Source organism: Poecilia latipinna, unplaced genomic scaffold, assembly GCF_001443285.1.
Source record: "Poecilia latipinna isolate Pla-1442-1.1 unplaced genomic scaffold, P_latipinna-1.0 Scaffold1515, whole genome shotgun sequence".
Classification (NCBI taxonomy): domain Eukaryota; kingdom Metazoa; phylum Chordata; class Actinopteri; order Cyprinodontiformes; family Poeciliidae; genus Poecilia; species Poecilia latipinna.
The window spans coordinates 228,746-250,932 of record NW_015114131.1 but is presented as its reverse complement, the minus strand read 5'-3'; the positions used below and the strand labels follow the sequence as shown (position 1 = coordinate 250,932).

The following is a 22,187-nucleotide window of genomic DNA, read 5'->3' as shown; positions in this document are numbered from 1 at the left end:
TCAGTGGCCATGCTAACGAGCCTCAGGATTCTTGCGGTGAACCTGCTGTAATGTAGCAGAGAGAAAGAGGGATGTTATGAGGAGCACATACATGACTGTGATTGACAGCACTAAGACCCGCCTCCTGGCTCCAATTTGGTTCAAAAGAAACTCTAAACAGGTGGGGGTTTTAGCCTTGATTTACAAGAACTCATTGTTTCGGCTGCTTTATGGTGTTCTGGAAGTTTGTTCCAGATTAGTGGTGCATAGAAGCTGAATGCTGGATCTCTATATTTGGTTCTGGAGAAACTGAGTAGATTATTATTACAGATTTATTGTCCAGCTCTAATCAAAGCTTTAGGCAGTTAAGAAATTGCTAAATAAAAGTCAGATCAGATAGATAAATACATCCACACTGCAGTGGTAGAGAACCTGCAGAGGTCACACCAAAGATTAGTCCTTCAGTGCCATCGCTGCTGCATCTTTGGTGCCACAGAGTTGGGATTTAGGTTGCAGGAGGATTTCAGCGCTGCTGCTGGGTCAGTGGATTACCTTGTAATAGATCTGCTGGAGCACACACACAGGATGTGTTGGCTTGTATATGGAGGGCTTTAATCCCTCAGACAAGCATGCTAACTCCTCCTATGGCTTGTAAGTAAGCCGGAGGCTGAAGGGACGTTATAGAGTTGTCGTTTTTTTCCTCCCCACACTGAATGCCGTTTGTTTTTCTGTCTCAGGCGGGGGGAAATGACAGACGGCTGCCTCCTCGCTGACTAACGATGCTGCTGGGTTAGCAAAGCCTGACCGAGAGGAGCCTCACCTTCAGACCCCGCGAACGCAGGCAGGCAGAGTCGGTTCTGTTCCAGCACAGCCATGCTGATCAAGGAGTACCGGATCCCCATGCCGATGAGTGTGGAGGAGTACCGCATCGCTCAGCTCTACATGATCCAGGTGAGCACTTCCTGCTGATTTTCAGGAGGAATCTTTTAACGGTGTTAACTTTTTCTGATTTTGCTGTGAATGCTCTGTAATCTGTCTGTGTGCTGCCACTGATCTTGGCCAGGATTTCTAATCACAATGGGATTTTCCTGGTAAACTAAAGGTTAAATGAAAATAAATAATTTTTGTCAGGAACCTTTAAACTATGGAGTATTTTTGGTTTAAACCTCTTTGTTTCATTTACGAATGCAATTTGAAGCTAAACAAAGCTTCCTGTTATTAATATACTTGTCAGATACACTTACATGGTGGGATGACCATTTTTGGATTTCCAAAACAGAGACACATGGCCCAGTTATGAAACACTTTAATGACACTCTGTTTACTTAAAGCTATTTGTTAAAATCATCATGATGTTGTGACAGTATAATATATGACAGACAGTCTGGGAAAATAGCTTCTCTCCATTCTTCCTGGTGTGACTCAGTCAGAAACAACCAATTAGAGCCAGGAGGAGGGTCTTAGCGCTGTCAACCACTCTCGTGCTCACCCTTTCTCACTTGCTTGTTGCTAAGCTACAACTACACCACATAGTGGGCCAACACTGCTAAGGCTAGTTAGCATAAGTATTAATGATGGCGGAAAAACGATTTTCCTGTAATGGAAAGATGCTCTTCCACCATTAACACATTGAACTGTGTACACGAGTTTGATTGACAACGTCAAGTCCCTCCTCTTGAATCTGATTGGTTGGCTTTGATTGGGAGCGGTGCATTTCTGCAGACCGTTTTAATAAATATGGGGGAATAAAACAACATATTTTTGTAAAGATACAAACTGCAGCTTTAGAGACTTATTTTTTTTAACATATCATTTTTCTAAAATAAAGACCTTACTCATCTTTTGCCAAAAAGGATTTTTTTGTTTTTGTTTGCCTAAATCATCTTTTGTCAATTTTTTTTGTTTGTTTTTGGTTAAAATCAGTTTTGGCAAAAAATAAAAATTATTTTAGAAAACCGATGAGATGTAAAGAATGCCTTCATTGTGGGGTTAGAAAGAAAAGTTAAATAGCAAACTTCAGGATTTACAATGAAAACAGAACAAAATTTACAAAATTTTTATCAAAGCAGTTTTTGTTTGCTCAACAAACAAACATACAGGTTTTTGAAAGAAGTGTGTGTAGCTCAACAGAGAGCTGCTTCCTCTCATTGCTCTAGTGAGAAACCCTCTCAACGTTTGAATTGTGGTTCAGTAAGTCGGAGTTACATGTCATACTTTTGGCCTTCTTCTAATCTTTGGTCCTCTTCTGGTGCAACTGAACTCTTTTCCCAGTGTAACAGCAGCACACAGCTGACATGTGATTGGTTGTTTCTGGTCAAACAGTGTATTTCTGTAGTCAGCACTGGAAGCACTGGGAGAAGGCAGAGCAGTTTGATTTCTTTCAAAGTTATCTGTATTACATTCTTCTGTCACAACAAAGAGAAAGTTTTGTAAAGTAAGGTAATTTTATTTATATAGCACATTTTCAGCATCAAAGCAATTCAAAGTGGTTTAAATAGTTTTTCTCTCTTTTTTTCCCCCGATTCTCACTCAGTAAGCTTATTACGGAAGCTGAGTCTTCCGCTGGATGAGTTGTCTGCTGATACCAGATCAGTCTCTCATAAACAGACTTTGGTGTAACTACAACAACTAGCTGACAGGAGGAAACATTATATTACTGATTGCTTCTTTTGTACAGTTCCAGTCGACCTGCTGAAGTGGTCAAGAGAGTCTTTGTAAGTGAAAATAAAAATTACAGACTCTACAGGTGTTTTTTCATATATATATTCTTTATAAATCTTAGGAATGGAAATGACTAAAACAAACTTGGTGATGTAGGATTTGTACGCTGACAGCTTATTGGTTGGTGTGTTTAATCTAAACTGGAGTTATGGCGACTATCAAGTGGGAAAACACAAGTTGTGTATAATAGACTCATATAAATTGTTTCTATCATGAAACCCAAACTACAGATATGTTTCAATCCAATTATCATGCTAATTTTGAGCAAACTTTTAAAGGGGCAGGGTCATGTAAAACTGACTTTTTTGAGCTTTACATCATGTTATAATGTTATTCCCTTATCAAAAAGTGTTGCCATGATTCTTTCATGCACGTTTGAAAAATATTTTCATCTCCATGGCAACCTGTTTAAAATGCCTTGGTGGACCTAGCCTCACCTTCGAAGACGCAGCTCCTCCTCAGAGCTGCAGCTTCCGAGGTTCTTGTCTCCCCCACTCAGCTCCTTCAGACTAGCCAGCAGCAATTAGCAAACACCTAGTGGAACTGAGTATAAGCTGAACTCATTGTAAGAGCTACTTCTCAGTGCAATGCTGGTAAAAACGTTGCTAAAGGGTTAATCAGGTGGTGGAGTTTCAGAAAGAGCAGGATATTTTTTAGACTAAACTAACTTGAAATTAGTTTAGTGCTAATTTCAAGGCACTAAACGCCTTTTAAGACATATTTGATAACAACTGAAGCTAACATAGTTACTTGTTTCTGCTAAGAAATGGCACTATGTGCCTGGAAAATACATAATACTGTCCTTTTAAAAGGTCTCAAATAGAAAAAAAGAAAATGTACATTAGGCCTGTTTATATCTTGTGATTTGGAGCAAACCAGCAGGACTCCATAAACCGTAACTTCATCAGATATCGACACTACGCATGACTGTAATAGACAGGAGGTTGAGGCCTCCCCTCTCAGCTGGAGGTTTGAACTTATTCAGTAAATGAGTTTCCTTCTACTTTTTAGCGAGTTATCGGAAAAGCCAAAAACCACCTCAAAAGCAAATATAAAGTGTAAGGAAGTTATTTTGAATTTTGTTGGTTATTTCTAAAGGAATACTTCAAACTTAGCGTAACCCCCCCCCAACCCCCCCATGGTTTGCGTCGTATTATCCGAGTTTAAAAGGCTGGATCAGGGGCAGCTATGATGATTTTAGTGGGGGTTACGAAGCATTACCTTGTTTCAGGTAATATCTGATACGTGTAATGGAGGGCGGGGGTTGAAGGTGTCCTTGTGTCTTCCTGTAGAACAGGATCTGAGAGAAAATGTTGCTGAGAGGTCACGGTGTCACTCTGCAGACCAGATGGTGCTCCATATGTCTGGGCTTTATGCTTCCTTTCATAACTTTGTGAAAACAATTAAAATGTCATTAAAAAAGCAACATCTCAGTATGAATGCATCCTGTATTTACTTAGGAGCCGTAAATCAGGGCAGATTAAACAAAGGATCTCATTTTAGAGCGACATGTTCCAGCTTGTGATCATGAAGCTCATTACTGACAAATAGCAATGAAGCGACAGCCGCGTCCATTCCTCCTTTTTACGCCGTTTATTCTAAACTGCAACGGAAGATATGCAACCTAACATTCAGACTCATTTAAATTTGATCAGATGAAGTTATTAAGGAGCTAGATCTGTGCAGACACAAAACAGAAACGGCGTTTGCTTCTTTTTATCATAACTTTGCTTATGTGGACAAACATACAAATACATGACTGTACAGAGTTAAACACACACATGCACACCCGCACGCACACACACACACAGTTCCTGCTCCTCGGCGTCACAGTTGGAGCGCCTGTCGCCGGGGTAACTGGTGACATCACCTGCAGCGGGGCAGCTGCTGCCATCATTTGGTTTTGTGGCGTGAACGAGACAGAGAGGGAGACGTGGTGGTACAGTCGCCATGACGACTCTTGGTGTCTGAAGCTCATTGCTGGATAAAGTAACATGAGATTCAAACATCACTCAAATAAAATATGTAATATTATCATAACATAAAAAACAGCACAGCTTTTCTCACCAGTGTGTTGAGGAAGATTTGTATTTTTTAAATGTTTTGTCAGCAAAAGAAAAGGTGTCCCCATGTACTTTCTGATATTTATTGCATTTTTGTAATTCAGAACACCTATTAATAATAAGTTAATTGCTATTAACTTATTGCCATATGTACTTGGATGCCACCACTCTTGAGAAAACAATGCTTGAAGCTACTTTGGTTTTTAGCCACATATAAACATCCCACTGCTTTGCATCAACACAAATGGTTTTTATTAATGCTTAAAGGGACAGTATCACGTGTTTTCCAGGTACATAGTGCCATTTCATAGCATAATCAAGAAACTATGTTAACTTCAGTTGCCAGCATAACAAATGCTGTATATATTTAGTATAACTTAAAAGAGATTTTACCTTGAAATTGGGCCTCTGTCTCTTTAAGAAACTCCTGCCCTTCCTGAAACTCTGACTTCAGGAAGTCATCACAACATGGCTCCTTTATTAACTCTTTAACAACGTTTTTACTAGATTCGCACTGAGAAGTAGTTCCTATAATGAGCTCAGCAGATGTGCAGTCCCACCAGGTGTTTGCTAATTGCTGTTGGCTAGTCTGAAGGAGCTGAGTGGGAAAGGCGAGGGGAAGGGCTGCTCTGTGAGGCGGAAGCTTGGAGGCTGCGTAAAGCAGTTTCCAAGAAAAAGGAAAAAGGTAACCCACAGAGGCATGGTGATCCACCGAAATCTGACTGGACGGGTAGAAATGATATTGGTGGTGCTAGCATCACACTGTGGAGATGCTATTTATCAGCAGTGAAGCTAGTCAAGGAAAATGGAAAGAAAACAATTTCTGAACTTTTTACCATACACATCAGCTCTCAGTTTAATCACCTTGTAAGAATAGGTTGCAAATATGCTTCATAAAGTTATGCCCTCTGTTTCTTTTCCAACATAAAGTTTAAAAAAACCTGCTGAACATAAATAAAATTGGGGGGGGGGGGATCACAGACATGGTGGTAAACTGTCTAGCTCTGTTTTCTCCTTCCTACTCTTGCTTCACTGAAGCACCAAGTTCAAAGTCTTGTGTTGTAAACTGATTAGAGATGCACCGCTCCACTTTTTTCACTTCCAATACTGATATCTGAGGTTTACCATCAGCCAAATTGATAAATAAAAACAACACTGAATTGACTTAGTGTTTCTTTTCTTAAACAGACATAAATGTACTGAATATAACAATTTGTTTGATAACTCTGCACCACTACAGCACACCTACATACACCAGCAGCTTCTTGGACAAGCATGTAGAAAAACTTTAATTTGTTCAGTTGGCACAATTAGGAGTAAACCAACCAAAAATAATAAACTGAAACTGACGAGAACAATGCAAAAATGTGAAACAAAATAAATTGTAAAAATAAACAACAAACCTAAAATGGTTTAAAACGTGTAATTAGGAAATCTAAATATAATGTAAAATAAACAATAAAGCATGACATCGCTCAGAGCACAAAACATAGAATTAGACTGAATAGATCTGTACTTATGGATCAGGCACATTGTCACTGATACCCATCTAGAAATGTTTTCAATATCGGGACCGATACCAATATTAATATTGGACCAGTGCATCTCTAAAACCTGGAATCTAAAATCAAAAACAAGTGACATAAATTCAGTTTTATCATTGATATTTCTTGAAGATACACTTTTGTTTATCGCCCAGAGTTTTCTGTTCAGAAGAAAACGAGCCAATCAACAAGCCAGGTGTGCCAGCAAGAGTTCTAACACAAAGTCCATGTCGTTGTTATGGCGACCGCTCGTGTACACTTGTGAAAATTCATCACTGCAGGGGGACAGCAGGTTGGACCCCCATGATTTTCTCCAGGATTATGTTTTACTCCAGGTTTATCTCTGGTTTATGTCGAGTTTGTTCTGTCACATAAATTATTAAGGACGGACTCAGCCCGGCCGAAACGAGATCCTCGGGAAAGTCGTGTGTTACAATTCACCACTCATGGTCAACAGAGACGCTGCCAACGCTCTGGGAGCCATGAATCAGTTCTCATACCTTTCATATTATATCTATAGCTATATTAGAAAGTATTTTATTTAAAACGCTCAAATGTCTTTTAAAATGTTTACACATTACCACCACAAACTTCCACACATCCATTCAATAAATTAGAATATTCTTAAAAGTTGTTTTAGAAACTTTATCATTAAGTGAAAAACATTATGTAAATTAATTACACACAAATAGATTCTTAAAAGACCTTATTTCTGTTAATTATAATAATTTCTAATCATAGTTAATAAAAACATGACATGAAATAAAAATGACAATTAACTGAAACCATAAATAAAGTGTGTTATGAAGTCTCTGGAAACAAAATTGCTCTATGAAAACATACTACTAAAAATTTAGCTTATTTTAATCTGTCATGCGAGTAATTGATTGATTATTGCAACATTAACATTAATTATTAATAAACGGATAGCATAGATAGATTTTTTTTAATGTATATTATTTCAACCAGGTGAAGCTAAAACTTTGCCACTTGAGAACTCCTGGGTGGAGCAGGTTTACAGACAAAGAAGTTTATTTCCTACTCTAAGTGTGTTGTTCTTTCAGCAAGCTGCCTTTTTCTGAGTCTGTATAGGCCAGTTAACAGTTAATTGATTACTAATTTAATTGAAGATTATCTCAATAATCAGTTAATCACGATTAAGCTGATTAATCTGCTTTTATCAGTGTGTTTCTCTTCCTGTTGCTGCAGCAGGTAGAGTTGTTTGTCTAAACTGATAGTTGTTGTGTCTGTATGATCAGCCGTCTGTGTGACGGTCCGATCGTTTTTTGTTTTTTTATGATAAATGCGCTGCGTCTGAATCTGTTCTGCTCTTTGCTCCGATCATCGGCGCTCACACACCGCAGTCTCAGAGGGGATCATTTGAGGCCCTTGGCTCCTCACCTAAATTACATTACCTGCTAGATTACAGCAATTTTCCAGCTGTTGGCCTCCTCTGACCTTCATTACTGCGTCGCTTCCCTAAAGTCTTCTGGAGAGCGAGCTCCATATTCAATCTAAGCTCTTGTTCTTGACCCTGAACGCCCCACTCTGGCTGTTAATAATGATCACGATGATTTGTATTCACCTAGAGTTATTCCTGGTCCTGTTGCGACCAATGTTACTACAGATGCAATAAAATAACTTCTCAATCATCTGGTGGAAACAAAGTATCTTCTGCCTCCTGATTCAACAGTCCCATATGAACGTTTTGGACTGTTTCACTCATTAAAACTAGAATCTGTCATAATTTCTGGCTCATTTTGTGTCTAGTTATGCAGAACTATTTCTTTGTTTATTTGTCATTACTTTTTATCATTGTCCTGCTATGACCAACTGTTGAACTATTTTGACTTTGCTAACTGAGTGAAGTTAAACTTAGTTACATTTTATAGTAAAAATGTCATTATGTCATATAGTCTAACAAGGTTTCCATCATTTTTGTTTAATTTATTTCTTGTCTATTCCATGTTCAATAAAGGCCACTGGAGCCTAAATGAATCGTTAAAAAATAAACTCAAATCTCATGTGTTTTTAAGGGCTTCCAATATCTGCAGTGATTATGTTAAAAACGCAAAATAAATTAACTCAAGTTGAAGTGACGTGTAAAAAAATTAATTTGAGCTTATTATATTGTCTTAGTAAAGGATTCATTTATTTTATAGCTTTTCCACACCTTTACAAGTAAAGGTAAAGATAAAGAACACTCTGGTCTTAGCGCTGTCAATCATGCTTGTGTTTTCGCCTACTGCTCTATGTGCTAATGGAGGAGAAACAATTCAAACCATTTATCATCTGTGGCCATGCTAATTAGCATTAGCATTCGTGGCAGGCTATGTTGTGGTGAACCAGCTGTAGCTTAGCACAAGAGTGATTGACAGCGCTAAGACCCTCCTCCTTGCTCTGATTGTTTTTTTCTGTCTGAACTGAGTATTTCTGCAGTTAGCACTGGGAAAAGGTAGAGGAGCTTCATTTATTTCACAGATTATCTGTCTGACAGTCACAATTTAATGATGATTTTAACAAATATGTTAAAAAAAACAACTTTTTTTTGTATAAAAGTTACATACTGTAACTTTAAAGCCTCCCAGGTGAAAGCGCTCAGCAGATTGATTTAAAGTGATGTCCTGGAAGATATTTGATACTTTACAGTTAAAGCTTTCTTAGTCAGTCGATAGATTGGAAACATGTAGCTCAGTAACTCAATAAAAGGCTGGACTGCTGAGACTTTTACTAAAATGAACTCCCAGTGATGCACACAAGCATTCTTGAAATAAAATCTGAACCGCGACAGTGAAAGTAGAAAGTTTGTCTCCCGTAACAGAGCAAGCCATGCACATGCACCAAACCCAGATGGTAACAGTCTGACAGCCTCTTAAGGAGATGAAGCTTGTGCATAAACTGATGGTGTAATCCCAGACTCCCTCTGCAGAGCTGCCAGCCTAATGCAACAGCAAGTCTTACAGAATCTGTGGCTCAAACCATCTGCTGCCCCTCATCGGGAGGAAGCGACACGCTGAGCCAAAAGGAAACCAGTGATTGGACGTCTCTCTTCTGAACTTATCTGTGATAATTAAATTCTGTTCAGGCGTCGGATTGTCTTGGGGCAGAGCAAATGAAAGGTGTTAATGTTCCCTGCTTGATTTAAAGTGAGACAACAACACATCAATGTATCAAATATGTTACTAAAAGTCAGAGATGAGATTCGGGTTTTGGACGTTTCGCCATTACAGTAAAATCAGTTAATACAGATACTGTTACATTGTTAATTGTGATATTTTTTCTTTCTGGAATCAAAATATAAAATAATTCATTCGTTTGGTTATACTTTTAGTTTCATGCTACCTATCTGCAGTGCATGCTCACCAGTCAGACATGGTTTATGAACAATTTTGATTTTGGTTTGGTTTTAATAATCAAACCATTCGTTTGGTTCATTTCCTCTCATATCACTGAATGAAGGGTTTTCATATACTGACCAGAGGAACATCCAGGTAGAACATACAGATGTTCTACTTGTATCATGTTCTACCTGAGGCATGTAGAACATCCAGGAGGCATTGGTACGTCTGGATCTATGTTTAGAAATCTCGTCTTTCTCTGTGGTTGCGAAGGGCATCGGAAACTTTAGGTGGTGAGTTGCAGTCAGGAGTTTCAGTTGCTAAATGTGGATTCAAACCCAGTTCTGTTTAGTCCACTTTAATCAAACTCTAGTATGTTTGTGTAATAAGTTAAAGTGTGAAAGCGAACTGCACCGCCTGAAAATGCAACAAATGTTACAGCTTTGGTCCCAAGTGGAGCCGTGTCTACTGGACTATGATGTGTTGAAACACCCTACATCATCCTGAAATCTCCTCTGTTTAGCCTGATGAAATACTACACTGACTCTGAGATGCACATTGATTTTTTTCTTTTTCATTTTTCCTCTTTGGTTGACAGAAATCTTGACTTCATCTCGACCATTCAGAGCCCTTGTTTTGTTTTTATTTTTGAAGCCCCTCCTGGTGTACATTGTCCTGTTACATGTTGCAGTTTAGACAGACAGGATGCCGTTTCACTCTGGAGTACTTTGATTATCAGAGAAATTCAAGGTTGGGTCAACGACTACAGACCCTCAGTGTCAGCCACCCAGCCTCTGAACTCCAGAGTCAGATTGAAGTGTTTGTGCTGGTATGGTGTTGTGGTCAAACACCTCAACATTGCCGTTGTTGGATGCAACTTAAATCACACTTCCATAATCTTTTTTGAAGGAAGAGGCCTTCCCATTCCTAACAAGTTGCATTTATTCAGTCTTGTTCTGATCCTGCTGCCTGTAGGATGCATGGTGGAGCGTTTTTCTATTTCTCTGACCTTTGCATGGTGTGGCCCTGGGGTGAATTTGCTGCTCTCTCCACATCTTTGAAGATTGACAGCCATCTTAAACGGTCTCCAGTTTGATTAATTTTTCTCTCTGCAGACTTTAAATTGCCTGATAATGGCCTGATAACCCTTCCCAGACTGATAGACAGCTGCGATTGTTCCTCTGAGATAAACGGGCGACAACTTTTTCGGAGTCAGAGCTGGACTCTGGCTGCAGGGATTCAAAGGAAAGCTGTCTTATCTCCTGGTAGCAGCATTTTTTTTCTTATGTGCTTCTTGTCTCTTTGCTTGGCTGCTGCGCCATCCACCCAGCTACAAGATGTGATGACCAGGTAGGACGAGTCCTGACTGACGGACAGGATTGCTATGCAAGGGCTGCAGGGATTTAGCCGGGCATTAAAGAGAAAGACCAGAGAATTGAGAGAACAGCACACAATGATTGATGAAGCTCCGCTTGAGGCTGAGGTTGCTTTTAAATCTCAGGAGAAAACGAATCCTGGCGTTTTCTCAAAGGTCTGATGATTTTGCAACAGAATTTTTCATCCCATTGGGAAAGCTGTCCTCGTCAGTCAATGTGACCACCTCAGTCACTTTGTATTTCAACATAGCAAATCATTTACTGAGAGAGTAAAGCAAAATAACAAAAATTAATAGAAGAGAATAAAAATAGCAATGTACCAATTAACGGCGCCGATTTCCTCCTGAATTTTGAGAGATCGGTGATCGGCCGATACTTACGTGTGAAGCCGAGATTATTCTTCGAGCTCATCTACCTCAGCAAAGGACTAAAAATCAGACTCTGTGCTCTTTTGCTCTGCTGTGAGAGGCCGTCAGGTCATGTCTGCACGTTTGCTATTAGTCACCTATAACTAGGTGAATCAGTGACTTTCTTGCTATATTTGGCGACATTTCAGACAAAAAAATTGGTACTGGCCAAAATCTGATCTTTTTAAATATCAGTAATCGGCTATATTTGTAGGCGAATACACGCCTGTAAATATCCTTTGTCTGCCAGTGGGGAAAAAAAATCTGGTGTATAGCATATTAAAGCAGAAATTATGAATAGGTCTAACTTATAGCACAGGAAAAAAATACTGTGCAGTTATTAAAAGTAGCAGGGGTGCGCCGATAAATTGACTCTTATTTCCTTAATTTTGGATGTCTGTCGTTCGGCCGATAGTTGCATGCGAAACCGATCTTATCCTTGTATTGCAATTCTATAATTGCACCGCTTAGCACATCGGAGCAGCTCTGTTACTGTCATTGAGATTTTTTCTTTGTTTTTCTCCAAATTTTCATTCTTGTGTTTCTGGTGGAAAATTGCTTTATTTGAAAACCGTTCTTCTTGTTTTGGATGCTGTGCAGCTGAACTGACTTTTCTTGAATTAATATGAGTTACCTTTAATTTCCCTTTGGGAACAATAAAGTGTTTTTGAATCCACCGATCCACCTCAGCCACTGTTTCCTTTTAATCTGAAGTGGTGTGAATACAAGGAACTGTATGAAGACTTCCCAGAACCGTTCAATAACACTGTGAACAAGGCAGAAGTTTTAATGTATGCTTCATTTCCTTTCTCCTCTTTGATGAATCTGAACATGTCTCTCCTCCTGTGCCGTCATCGTCCTGCCGCCTTGCAGAAGAAGAGCAGAGAGGAGAGCTGCGGTGAGGGCAGCGGAGTGGAGATCCTGGAGAACAAGCCTTACGAGGACGGCCCGGGAGGGTCGGGTCAGTACACTCACAAGGTCTATCACATCGGCAAACACATCCCGTCCTGGTTCTGTGCCATCCTCCCTCAGGCCGCCCTTCGTGTGGAGGAGGAGTCCTGGAATGCTTACCCCTATACACGAACCCGGTGAGGAAACACCGCGCAAAGGCAGCGCGACGCTGTCACACGTACATGCTAACATCATGTATGCTAACACCACAGTGCAACAGCAAATTAAGGCCACTGCAGATATAAAAAAAAATAGCATTAAATTTATATATATATATACATATATATATATATATATATATATATGTATATATATATATATATATATATATATATATATATATATAAAACATACATTTTGAGATTAATCTCAGAAATTTTCTAGGAAAAACTTGGAAATTTCAAAACAATTTTTCTTTTTTTACTTTTGGAAATGTTCTCAGTTTCAACAACTGGTTAGCATTTTAAATTTTTGAAATTTCCATTTTCTAGAACATTTCTGAGACTTCACCTCAAGTTCTTAACTTGGGGGAGTAGGGAAGACACTAACAAGAAAGAGTCAAGTTTCAGATGGCTTAATTGAAACATGACTCCCATCCATTAGTGAAACAAACGGCGCTGACGTCTTCAGCAACTCCCACTTTGATAGATCATATTCATCAGTATTCAGCTTCCCAGAATTTCAGGAACTCCTGATCTTCCATGGAAGTTCCAAGGAACTTCCATGGAACTTCCATGGAACTTCCAGCAGACTCAACTTCCATGTTGAGTCTGCTGCTGACACCTTTCTGCAGGGCCTGATTACATAAAACAACCCTTCTTCAGAAATGTGAACTGCGGATGATAACATTAGCACTGGGGAAGTCTGTACTGCTGCATCATGTTTAGCATTGAGATGCTATTTTAGGCTTGAAAAGCTTCTCTGACAGGCTAACTTCTTTTAGCACAAGTTACAACACAACAATAGTTTTTTCCAGAGTCCCACCAGATTGTTTTTTGAAACAAAAATGACCAGAAACACGCAAATACAAAAGCTCTGACTCAGGACTTTTTTATTCTAAAACAAAAAAGTGATTAACTGCGCAGCAATTTTGAACTCATTAAGTCTATGTAATTAATTAATTGAAATTAACATTTCAATCGAGTAAACATGAATGTGTGGCATAGCAAATTGCAGTATTTGACAACTCCCAGATCCATGAAGGCTTACTCGATATATCTTTGTTTCACTAAATGCATTTCAGAACTTTTTCCAGAAAACAATTGAAGAAAGAATAAAGTTTATCTGGTTCAAGCAACAAACTTCAGGACAGTCACTCACAAAAGTAACAAATAGAGAAAGTTTAGTTTTCTGCGTATTTCACAGATTGAGTTTATGTTTGGGATTTGGTTTCCGTCCTAATAGACCGCTCCTCTTGTTTCCCAGGTATACTTGTCCATTTGTTGAGAAATTCTCCATAGACATTGAGACGTATTACAAACCAGACACTGGAAATCAAGCAGATGTCTTCAATCTATCCTCTGCTGAAAAGAGACAGAGGACTGTCGGTGAGTTTATTTATCTATCTAAATGCCCGTTCTCCAGGTCATTACTCTCGAATTGTTCCTTTGGGATCCTCTGTGTGATTGTCATCCCCTTAATAAACAGGAACCAAATCGGCACAGCGATATTTGCGGTGGAAGCTGCGGCATGCTGTAACAGGGGCACACAGGTTGAGGAGTGTAAGAGCCGGGGTTGAGGCTCTGCATACTAAAATTCACTGGGGAGCAGAAGAAATGTTGAGTCTGCTGCTGACACCTTTCTGCAGGGCCTGATTACATAAGAGACAGAAAATTACATATTTTTCTTCTGGCAGCTCGTTATTGGTTCTGGTTATATCTGCAGCTCGGATCTGCCTTGGTCTAACAATCCATTGTGTTTTCCGCAATCCAGATCCTATAGACATTGTCAAGGACTACATCCCTCCCCATGAATACCTGGTGGAAGAAGACCCCAAGCTGTACCAGTCAATCAAAACCAGACGGGGCCCGTTGTCAGAGGACTGGATCGAGGAGATCAACCACAACCCTGGTCAGACCGTCGTCATGTGCGCCTACAAGCTCTGCAAGGTGGAGTTCAGATACTGGGGCATGCAGTCCAAGATCGAGCGCTTCATACACGACGTAGGTAAGTATTTGGGTTCTGGTGTCAGAGTCTTTATCCTCAACTCATAGATTACATGAGCAGAAAAAGCAAAATGTAAAAAAAAAGTTATTTTAATATTGAAAAAACTTAAAACTCATGGAGGTTGATGGTAAAAAAAAGGTATATGTATTACAAGTGGGCTTATTATTCAAAGCTTAAACACTTCTAGTAGCCATGCACAACCTTGTAAGTGCTCAAAAAGTGATGTAGCTAACAGTGAGCACCCTCAGGAAAATAATCTTTACGTTCAAGATAAATAGCCTCTGAGCTGAAGATAGTAAGTTCTGGAAAATAACAATAAATTTCCACAAGCTGATCTATAAGTGATCCATATGTTTTGGACACTAACTTCTCCAAAACATATAGTCAGTGTCCAGTTCTTCAATTAATCTTAAAGTTCTGGGGAAGTGCCATGTAAATTCTGGAAAGCAACCTTTAGGTTAAATAAACTCACCTTTGGGTTCTAGGAAAATACTGTTTAAGTTTTGGAAAGTAACATGTACTTTTTGGGGGAAAAACAAATTTTGAAGAAACTAATCAAAGTTCTAGGAAAGTGCCATATCAGTTCTAGAAAGTAATCTTTAAGTTAAAGAAACAAACTTTTGGGTTCAGGGAAGGTACCGTGCAAGTTCTGAAAAGTAACCTCTATGTTTGTAAAAGTAATCTGTATTTTTGAAGAATCTGTCTCAAAGTTCTTTGAAAGTACCAGATAAATTCTAGAAAGTAAACTTTAAGTTAGATAAACTCAACTTTGGGTTCCGGTAACGTACCGTGTAAGTTCTGGAAAATCCATCCATCCATCCATTTTCTGTACACCCTTGTCCCTTAGTGGGGTCGGGAGGGTTTCTGGTGCCTATCTCCAGCTAACATTCCAGGTGAGAGGCAGGGTACATCCTGGACAGGTCGCCAGTCTGTCGCAGGGCAAGTTCTGGAAAGTAACCTCTGCAGTTTGGGGTAGAAACTGTACTTTTGAATAAACTGTTCTAAAATTTCTAGGAAAGTACCATAGAGCTGCTAGAAAGCAACCATAAGTCAAGGAAACTAATTTACATTCTTGGAAAATACCAAGTGAATTCTGGAAAGTAAGTTATTGGAAAAGCAACTCTGTAAGTTCTGGGATGGTAAAGTAGGAAGTTCTTTAAATTAACCTGTGAATTCCAGTAAAGTGTAGGCTGCATTATGTCTCACCTCCAAGACTAGAAGTATTGGCCAAAATAAGTCATTTTTTTCCCAACATATATGTGGCTAATGACTGTTTCAGGTCTCCGCAAAGTGATGGTCCGAGCCCACCGGCAGGCGTGGTGCTGGCAGGATGAATGGTACGGTCTCACCATCGAGGACATCAGGCAGCTGGAGCTGGAAACCCAGCTAGCGTTAGCCAAGAAGATGGCGCAGTACAGCCTGAATGAGGAGGGGGTAGCAGAGACCAATGGCTCCTCTGTTAGCCAAGATCAGGAACAGCCGGGAGAGAACCTGGGGTCAGCTGCAGAGGTCGAGGGAACTCGAGGAAAGCTTGGAGATTCTCTAGAGACGCGAGGGGAGCTCACCAAGCAGTGGTCCACCTCTTCCAGATCGTCCAACAGGTCATCAAAGAGAGGAAGTTAGTGGAGCTCCTTGGCTTTCATTTATCAATTTATTACACAAAGTAATTCAACTTTTTACTTCATTACAGTGTTTTACTGATATTCTGGTTTCGGTTTTCATTATAATTTAACAGAATATTAATTACGTAAAAGCCTTGAAAAGGGAAATAATTGCATAAACACGTTCTTACCTCTGCTACAGGGTGATTGACGAGTTATTATAACTTACATGCATAGACAACAATGATTCCCAACTTGAAACAACAGTACAGTTTTCTTAAGAATTAACTTAGTACTTAAATATGATAATAGCAAATAACAGATGCAGAATAAACCAAACCTTGTGCAAAGGCTGTCTACAGTATAATGCTACATTCACACATGGGTTAGCATTGTCTGTTGGGAGCTGCCAGCAAACTGAGGCTAAACCTTTTCTCTGAACAACAAAATGTGTAAATATAGAGGGTAACAAAGAGTTTTCACAAGCTTTCTAATAGTTAGTAAACCCACTTACAACAGCACAGGCAAGTTATGTGTGAATTCATACCTGAGAAATAATTCAATAAACCAGCCACTGACACATCTTCACGCACCAAGGAGGAAGTTTCAGTGTTTTTTGCTATGGCTCTCTAGCGCTACACGCCCTCTGCTGGTTGCATATGGTTACTACATCTACCAAATCAAATCAGGACGTTAACGTATAGTTAACCAAAATTTAGGCAAACACATTGTAAATGTAAACAGTAACATTCAAGTCTGTAATGAATTCAATATGCAGATAAGAGCAGAAAGAATAAATGTACCTCTGACTTATAATGAACAGATTTCATTCCAGAACAATTACATAACTTTTATTGGCATTTGACTAGAAACAGCTAAATTAAATGTTTTGTTTATGTTTTTAGCGAGTCCGTCTCACCACAGCATTTCAGAGTGGAGGATGCAGAGCATTGCCCGGGACTCTGACGACAGCACTGACGACGAGTTCTTTGATGCCCACGGTAACAATTATCGTCACTCTGAAATCCAAATCAGCACGTTATGAGCCGCAGCTCAGGACCCAAAAGATTGATCCAGTTTGTCAAACATGCTCCACTGGAATCAGGACCAAGGTTTTGGTTTCAGACGTTTTTAAAGTATTTTATGATTTCTAATCTTATTATTTCCTGACAGATAAGAGACATGTTGTCATAAATTAAGTCAAATATAAAATGTCACCAGCCTAATAAAGGTATAGCCTATTAAAATTAATTGGAAACATCCTCAATTGAAAGCAAAACCAAAAAATAAAAAAATAAATAGAGCAAATTTGTGTGACATTCAGCTACTCATTAGTAATTATAGTAATTAGAAGTGAAGTGGAGGTTCCCAGCTTTGTGCGTCGGTGGTGTAAATCGCTCCACATGAGGGGCTTTTTATTGCTTGGCATTGTTTCAGATTATGAAAAATTATGTTTTTACCCTTCACAGAAGTTACTCCTCAGTTTCTACAAATTAGGTCCCAGTTCTCAGCAGCACCTGAAGCAGGCTGCAGCCCTCAGGAGCTTTTTCCTGCTTTTTTTTTTAAAGCACCACCTTATTTTCAGTTTGCCCAAACCACACAGTACAGCGCTCAATGCTCAATATTAATAAAGTGCTGCGGAAAACTTTGGGCACGTAAAGGAGAAAAATATCCTCCTTGCCAAAGAATGTGACTAAAATAAGTATTCTTGTTTTCAGATTGAATTTCTTAAGGCCATTTAAAGTAAGACAAAGCAACGTCTGTGCACATTTTTCCAAGGATGGACAGTTTGATTGTTCTGCAGGTAAAGCAGATGGTGCTCAGATGGCGGATGGATTGTAAAATAGACCTTAACAAAACAAACTGAGATGCAATGGAAAGCAAATGTATTTCAGTTAGATTTTATGTGATAGATGTAACTTTACAACACAGAGAAAGGAAAATTATAGACATTTTGGAACACTTTATACGAAAAGAAATGTAAAACAAAATGTGCCACCAAAAACTACAACTTGCTGAAGTTCGACTGTAATTCTTCAGAAGAAAATAAACTTTTTCTTCTGTTTTGTCTGTTTTGTCCCAGTAAAATATTTTTAACTCAGATTTGACAGAGTCTCTGAGCTCAACCAGAGCTCTTAGCATCTTTAAAACGCCTTAAGTTTGTGCATTTAAAATTAAGACCTTAAAATGTCTTAAATTTCTTTAAAAAAATTGTAAGCTTGCCCTAAATACTTAAAATGCTAGCTGTTTTTTGTGTTTATCATGAGAAAGTGTAATTTATTGTCAGGTAGCTGGACGATGCTCATCTTCACCACTGGCTCACTTTTGCTCCCGACCCATATGAGGTCAGGTGGATTCTGTGCACTACTTAGGCCTGTGATGATAATACATTTTGCTGTACAATAAATTGTTCTAGAAGTCATTGCGATAAACAATAATATTGTTGTTTTGAGACCATTCTCAAGTACTATAATGGTAGTAGTACCATTATAGTATTATTGCAAGAGCACATCCTCAAAGACCAATAAACATTAAATTCTAATGAACATTTAACCCTGGAACCAGAAGCCATCTTAAATATCCAAAACTAAATAAACAAAACAACAAACAAATGTAATTATGAAGTTTCTGTAAACAAAACTGTCCTTCAAAAAAAATGACTAGATGAGACCAAAGCACCAGACTGGAGACTTTTATCATCCAGTTTTTGGTAGAAAGAGAAAATCGATAAATCATGGCAATCAGAATCATTGAGTTTGTTTTAATTTATCATGTGATTAATTGATTTATTGATTATTGTGACAGTCTTAGCACTAATTGGGTATAGAATATGCATTTTTATTTTGTACATTTCTCTCGTAATTCACATCTTAAATTTAATTTATAATTCTCTTTAAAAGGTTGTTTAAAGGCATTAAATCTGAAACCTGCAGAAACCCTGACGACAGTTCCTTTGACTTGACATGAATATGCTCTGATCTAAATCAGTCGATTCGTCTGACAGGATGTACTGAGCCACCGAAACTGAATTTGAAGATTTCAAAAAGAGCCATAAACCACAGTCTGTGTAGAAAATATTGCTTTCAAGAAGAGGCTAGTGCTACATGTGAGTTCTTGTGGTCGTTTTGCAGAGGACCTGTCGGATAACGAGGACATGTTCTCCAAGGAAATCACCAAGTGGAGCTCTAATGACCTCATGGACAAGATCGAGACAATAGAAGTGGATGAAGCACAAGGTAGACGACCATTCATGATATTCATTCTAAAGAAAACTACAATCGTAGATAAAATAATTCACTTTTTTAAAAAGATAAATATCTGAGTTGTTGTTTTCTATTCAAACAGAAGCGTATCAGGAGTTGAGTGAGGACTACAGCGTCACTGAGGACACCCAGATGGAGGTACAGGCTTCACTCGTACTCTCACTTTAACTCCATGGATAAAAAAAAAAATCTAATTCTCACAGGCAGTGACCCATCTGCTAAATAACCTTTGACCCTCCATGCTGGTGTAGGTAGAAGGACTGTCCGTCCGCTGCAGTCTCCAGCTCTGTTTACAGTATTTCCCCAATAAATAGACATGAAAGGCCCAGCTTCTCTCTTCTACTGGGTCCATTTATTTTATGAGTGTGGCCAGAAGAGCATGAGAGGCCGCATATTATTTTAGCAAGACTTTATATTTTACTTCAAGTTTCAGTCATACCAGGAACTCAAAAAACAACAAGAAAACACAAACTAAGATGACTTTAAAAGAAGTTGAACAATTATTAGGATGAATAAATAAATGCTAAGTTATAACTGATTCTGTTTGAACTCAAATGACCCCTTAACTTTGACATTAATACATACATGTGTTAATACAAATACATGTATGATGTGACTGGGGATTAATTACAGATAAATTAGAATTTTTTTTTTCTTTTGAGGCTTGATTGTCAGATTAAAAGTACATTTTGAAAATAACCTTTAAGCAGCTTTTCATTAAGCCAACATGTCTATTAAAAATGTTTTTTTTTGTTGGTCTGATGTAATATTCTAATCTTAAATGCAGCGTTTTCATTTCAAATCATCATAATCAACAAAGCTTTAAATATCAGTCTGTTATTAATCTATATAATGTTAAGTAAACTAACTTGAATAATATTCTAATTTATTGAAAATGAATTCTATCCTTTTTTTCATTACACTAAAATTTATTTCCTGCTGTTTTCTCATCAGACTCTGATTCATACATGACATGATGTCAGGGGTTTTGCTTCCAAATCTTTTCCCACCATCTTTCCTCCGATCCTCTCTCCACAAATATTTCATTGTGTTCACCTTCATTTCCTGCTAGTCTTTATCTTTTTTTTTATCAAATCCGTTCCCTTTCAGTCCCTTTTATTTGGATTTTTAACCTTTTAACCCAGATTTGCAAATGTTTCTGTCCAAACCTGAAGTTTCCTTTCCTTAATTCAGATTCCTGATTAAATTGGTTATTCTTACAGCAATGCAATAAAAAATCTGAATCTTTAGCTTGACATAAATAAAAAAAAACAAAAAAACTTTGTGCTTCATGTTTTACTATGACGCATAAAAATGGGGAACTTTAGTGATTTATCGCTTTTTTGTTAACATTTGCTCCATCTTTCCTATTAACCAGCCCTTGTTTTTTCCTTCTGTGTCTCCCTTCCTGTTGTCTGCAGGACTGTCCGTCCCAGCAGTGTCCCCAGCCGTCCAAAATCCACGTCCTCATTCTGGTCCTGCATGGTGGTAACATACTGGACACCGGCTCTGGTACTACGGCGTGTTAATCTTTGGAACATTTTTCAGAAAACAAAAACCTTTCATACTCTTATTTCTGTTCATGGTCAGCTGAACCCATTCTTCATCTCGAGTTTAAGATGAGCAAAGAAAAGTATCACAAGAGCTCAATGAAGATGTAATAAAAGGAATATAGATTTGATTCAGATTAACTTTGTGAACATATTAAATTAGTGAACTTTTTCTCTAAGCCTAGATAAGGTGTTTTAAGATCAATCTGACAAAAAGCAAAGACAATAAAGGTAAGACTAGTTGATTGGTGAAAAGGTTTTTATCTGTTGAGGAAGAAATGGCTTTTTACCTTTTTTTTTCTGTCAATTAAATTACAATTATTCAAATTAAAGGGGCGGTATTATGTATTTTATACTCACATGGTGCCACTTTATAGCACTAGCAAGTAACTGTTACCTTCAGTTATATACAGCCTATATATTTCAATTATGACATAAAAGAAATTTGACTTTGTAATTTAATGTCTTGAAATTGGGCCTCTGTCTCATTAAGAAACTCCTGCTCTTTCTGAAACTCCGCCTTCAGGAAGTCATCACAACATGGCTCCTCTATTAAAACTTTAACAACATTTTTATGAGCGTTTCACTGAAAAGTAGCTCCTATACTGAGCTCAGCAGATGCTCAGTTTCACCAGGTGTTTGCTAATTGCTGCTGGCTAGTCTGAAGGAGCTGAGTGGGAGCGTGTGGGGGGAGGGATGCTCTGTGAGGCGGAAGCCTAGAAATTTCAGCTCAGAGGAAAAGCTGTGTCTCTAAGGCTGGGCGAGGTCCACCCAGGCATTTTTCACAGCTGAATGGTTGCCATGGAGATTAATAGAGTTCTCAAACATGTATGAAAGAATCAAAGTAACACTCCAGGTGTGTTTTTGGTGAGGAAATAACATCATAACACGATTTAAAGCTCACAAAAGTTGACATTACATAATACTGCCTCTTTAAGAATGGAGAGATGAGATTTACTGAAATACTTTTTAAAGGTTGGTGAAAGTTATGCCTTTGGTTTTTGTTTGTTTGTTGGACTGCAGGTGAACAGAACAGCAAGCAGGGAGACGTGAACACTCTCAGTGGGGCTTTTGAGACCGTGATGAGGGTCCACTACCCTGCGGCGCTCGGACGCCTCACCGTCCGGATGGTCCCCTGTCCTGCTGTTTGCGTCGACGCCTTCTCACTCGTCTCCAAGTGAGTGACGAACATTTCAGTAACACACTGTCAAGCAAACTCAGCCCGCTA

The 22,187-nt window shown here is 38.6% G+C and overlaps 1 protein-coding gene across 2 annotated transcripts in view; it reads left to right on the top strand.

Moving 5' to 3' along the window:
• Nucleotides 1-22,187, top strand: part of LOC106963261 (membrane-associated phosphatidylinositol transfer protein 2-like) — a 45,132-nt gene that overhangs the window by 10,920 nt on the left and 12,025 nt on the right. For both annotated transcript variants that reach the window (XM_015058076.1, XM_015058077.1), the window contains exons 2-11: nucleotides 717-930; nucleotides 12,302-12,516; nucleotides 13,805-13,926; nucleotides 14,312-14,545; nucleotides 15,825-16,163; nucleotides 17,052-17,147; nucleotides 19,278-19,382; nucleotides 19,492-19,547; nucleotides 20,831-20,921; nucleotides 21,983-22,136. In XM_015058076.1, the coding sequence (XP_014913562.1) occupies nucleotides 853-930; nucleotides 12,302-12,516; nucleotides 13,805-13,926; nucleotides 14,312-14,545; nucleotides 15,825-16,163; nucleotides 17,052-17,147; nucleotides 19,278-19,382; nucleotides 19,492-19,547; nucleotides 20,831-20,921; nucleotides 21,983-22,136 (1,490 nt within the window). In that variant the 5' untranslated portion in view covers nucleotides 717-852. The remainder of the gene's footprint in view (nucleotides 1-716; nucleotides 931-12,301; nucleotides 12,517-13,804; nucleotides 13,927-14,311; nucleotides 14,546-15,824; nucleotides 16,164-17,051; nucleotides 17,148-19,277; nucleotides 19,383-19,491; nucleotides 19,548-20,830; nucleotides 20,922-21,982; nucleotides 22,137-22,187) is intronic.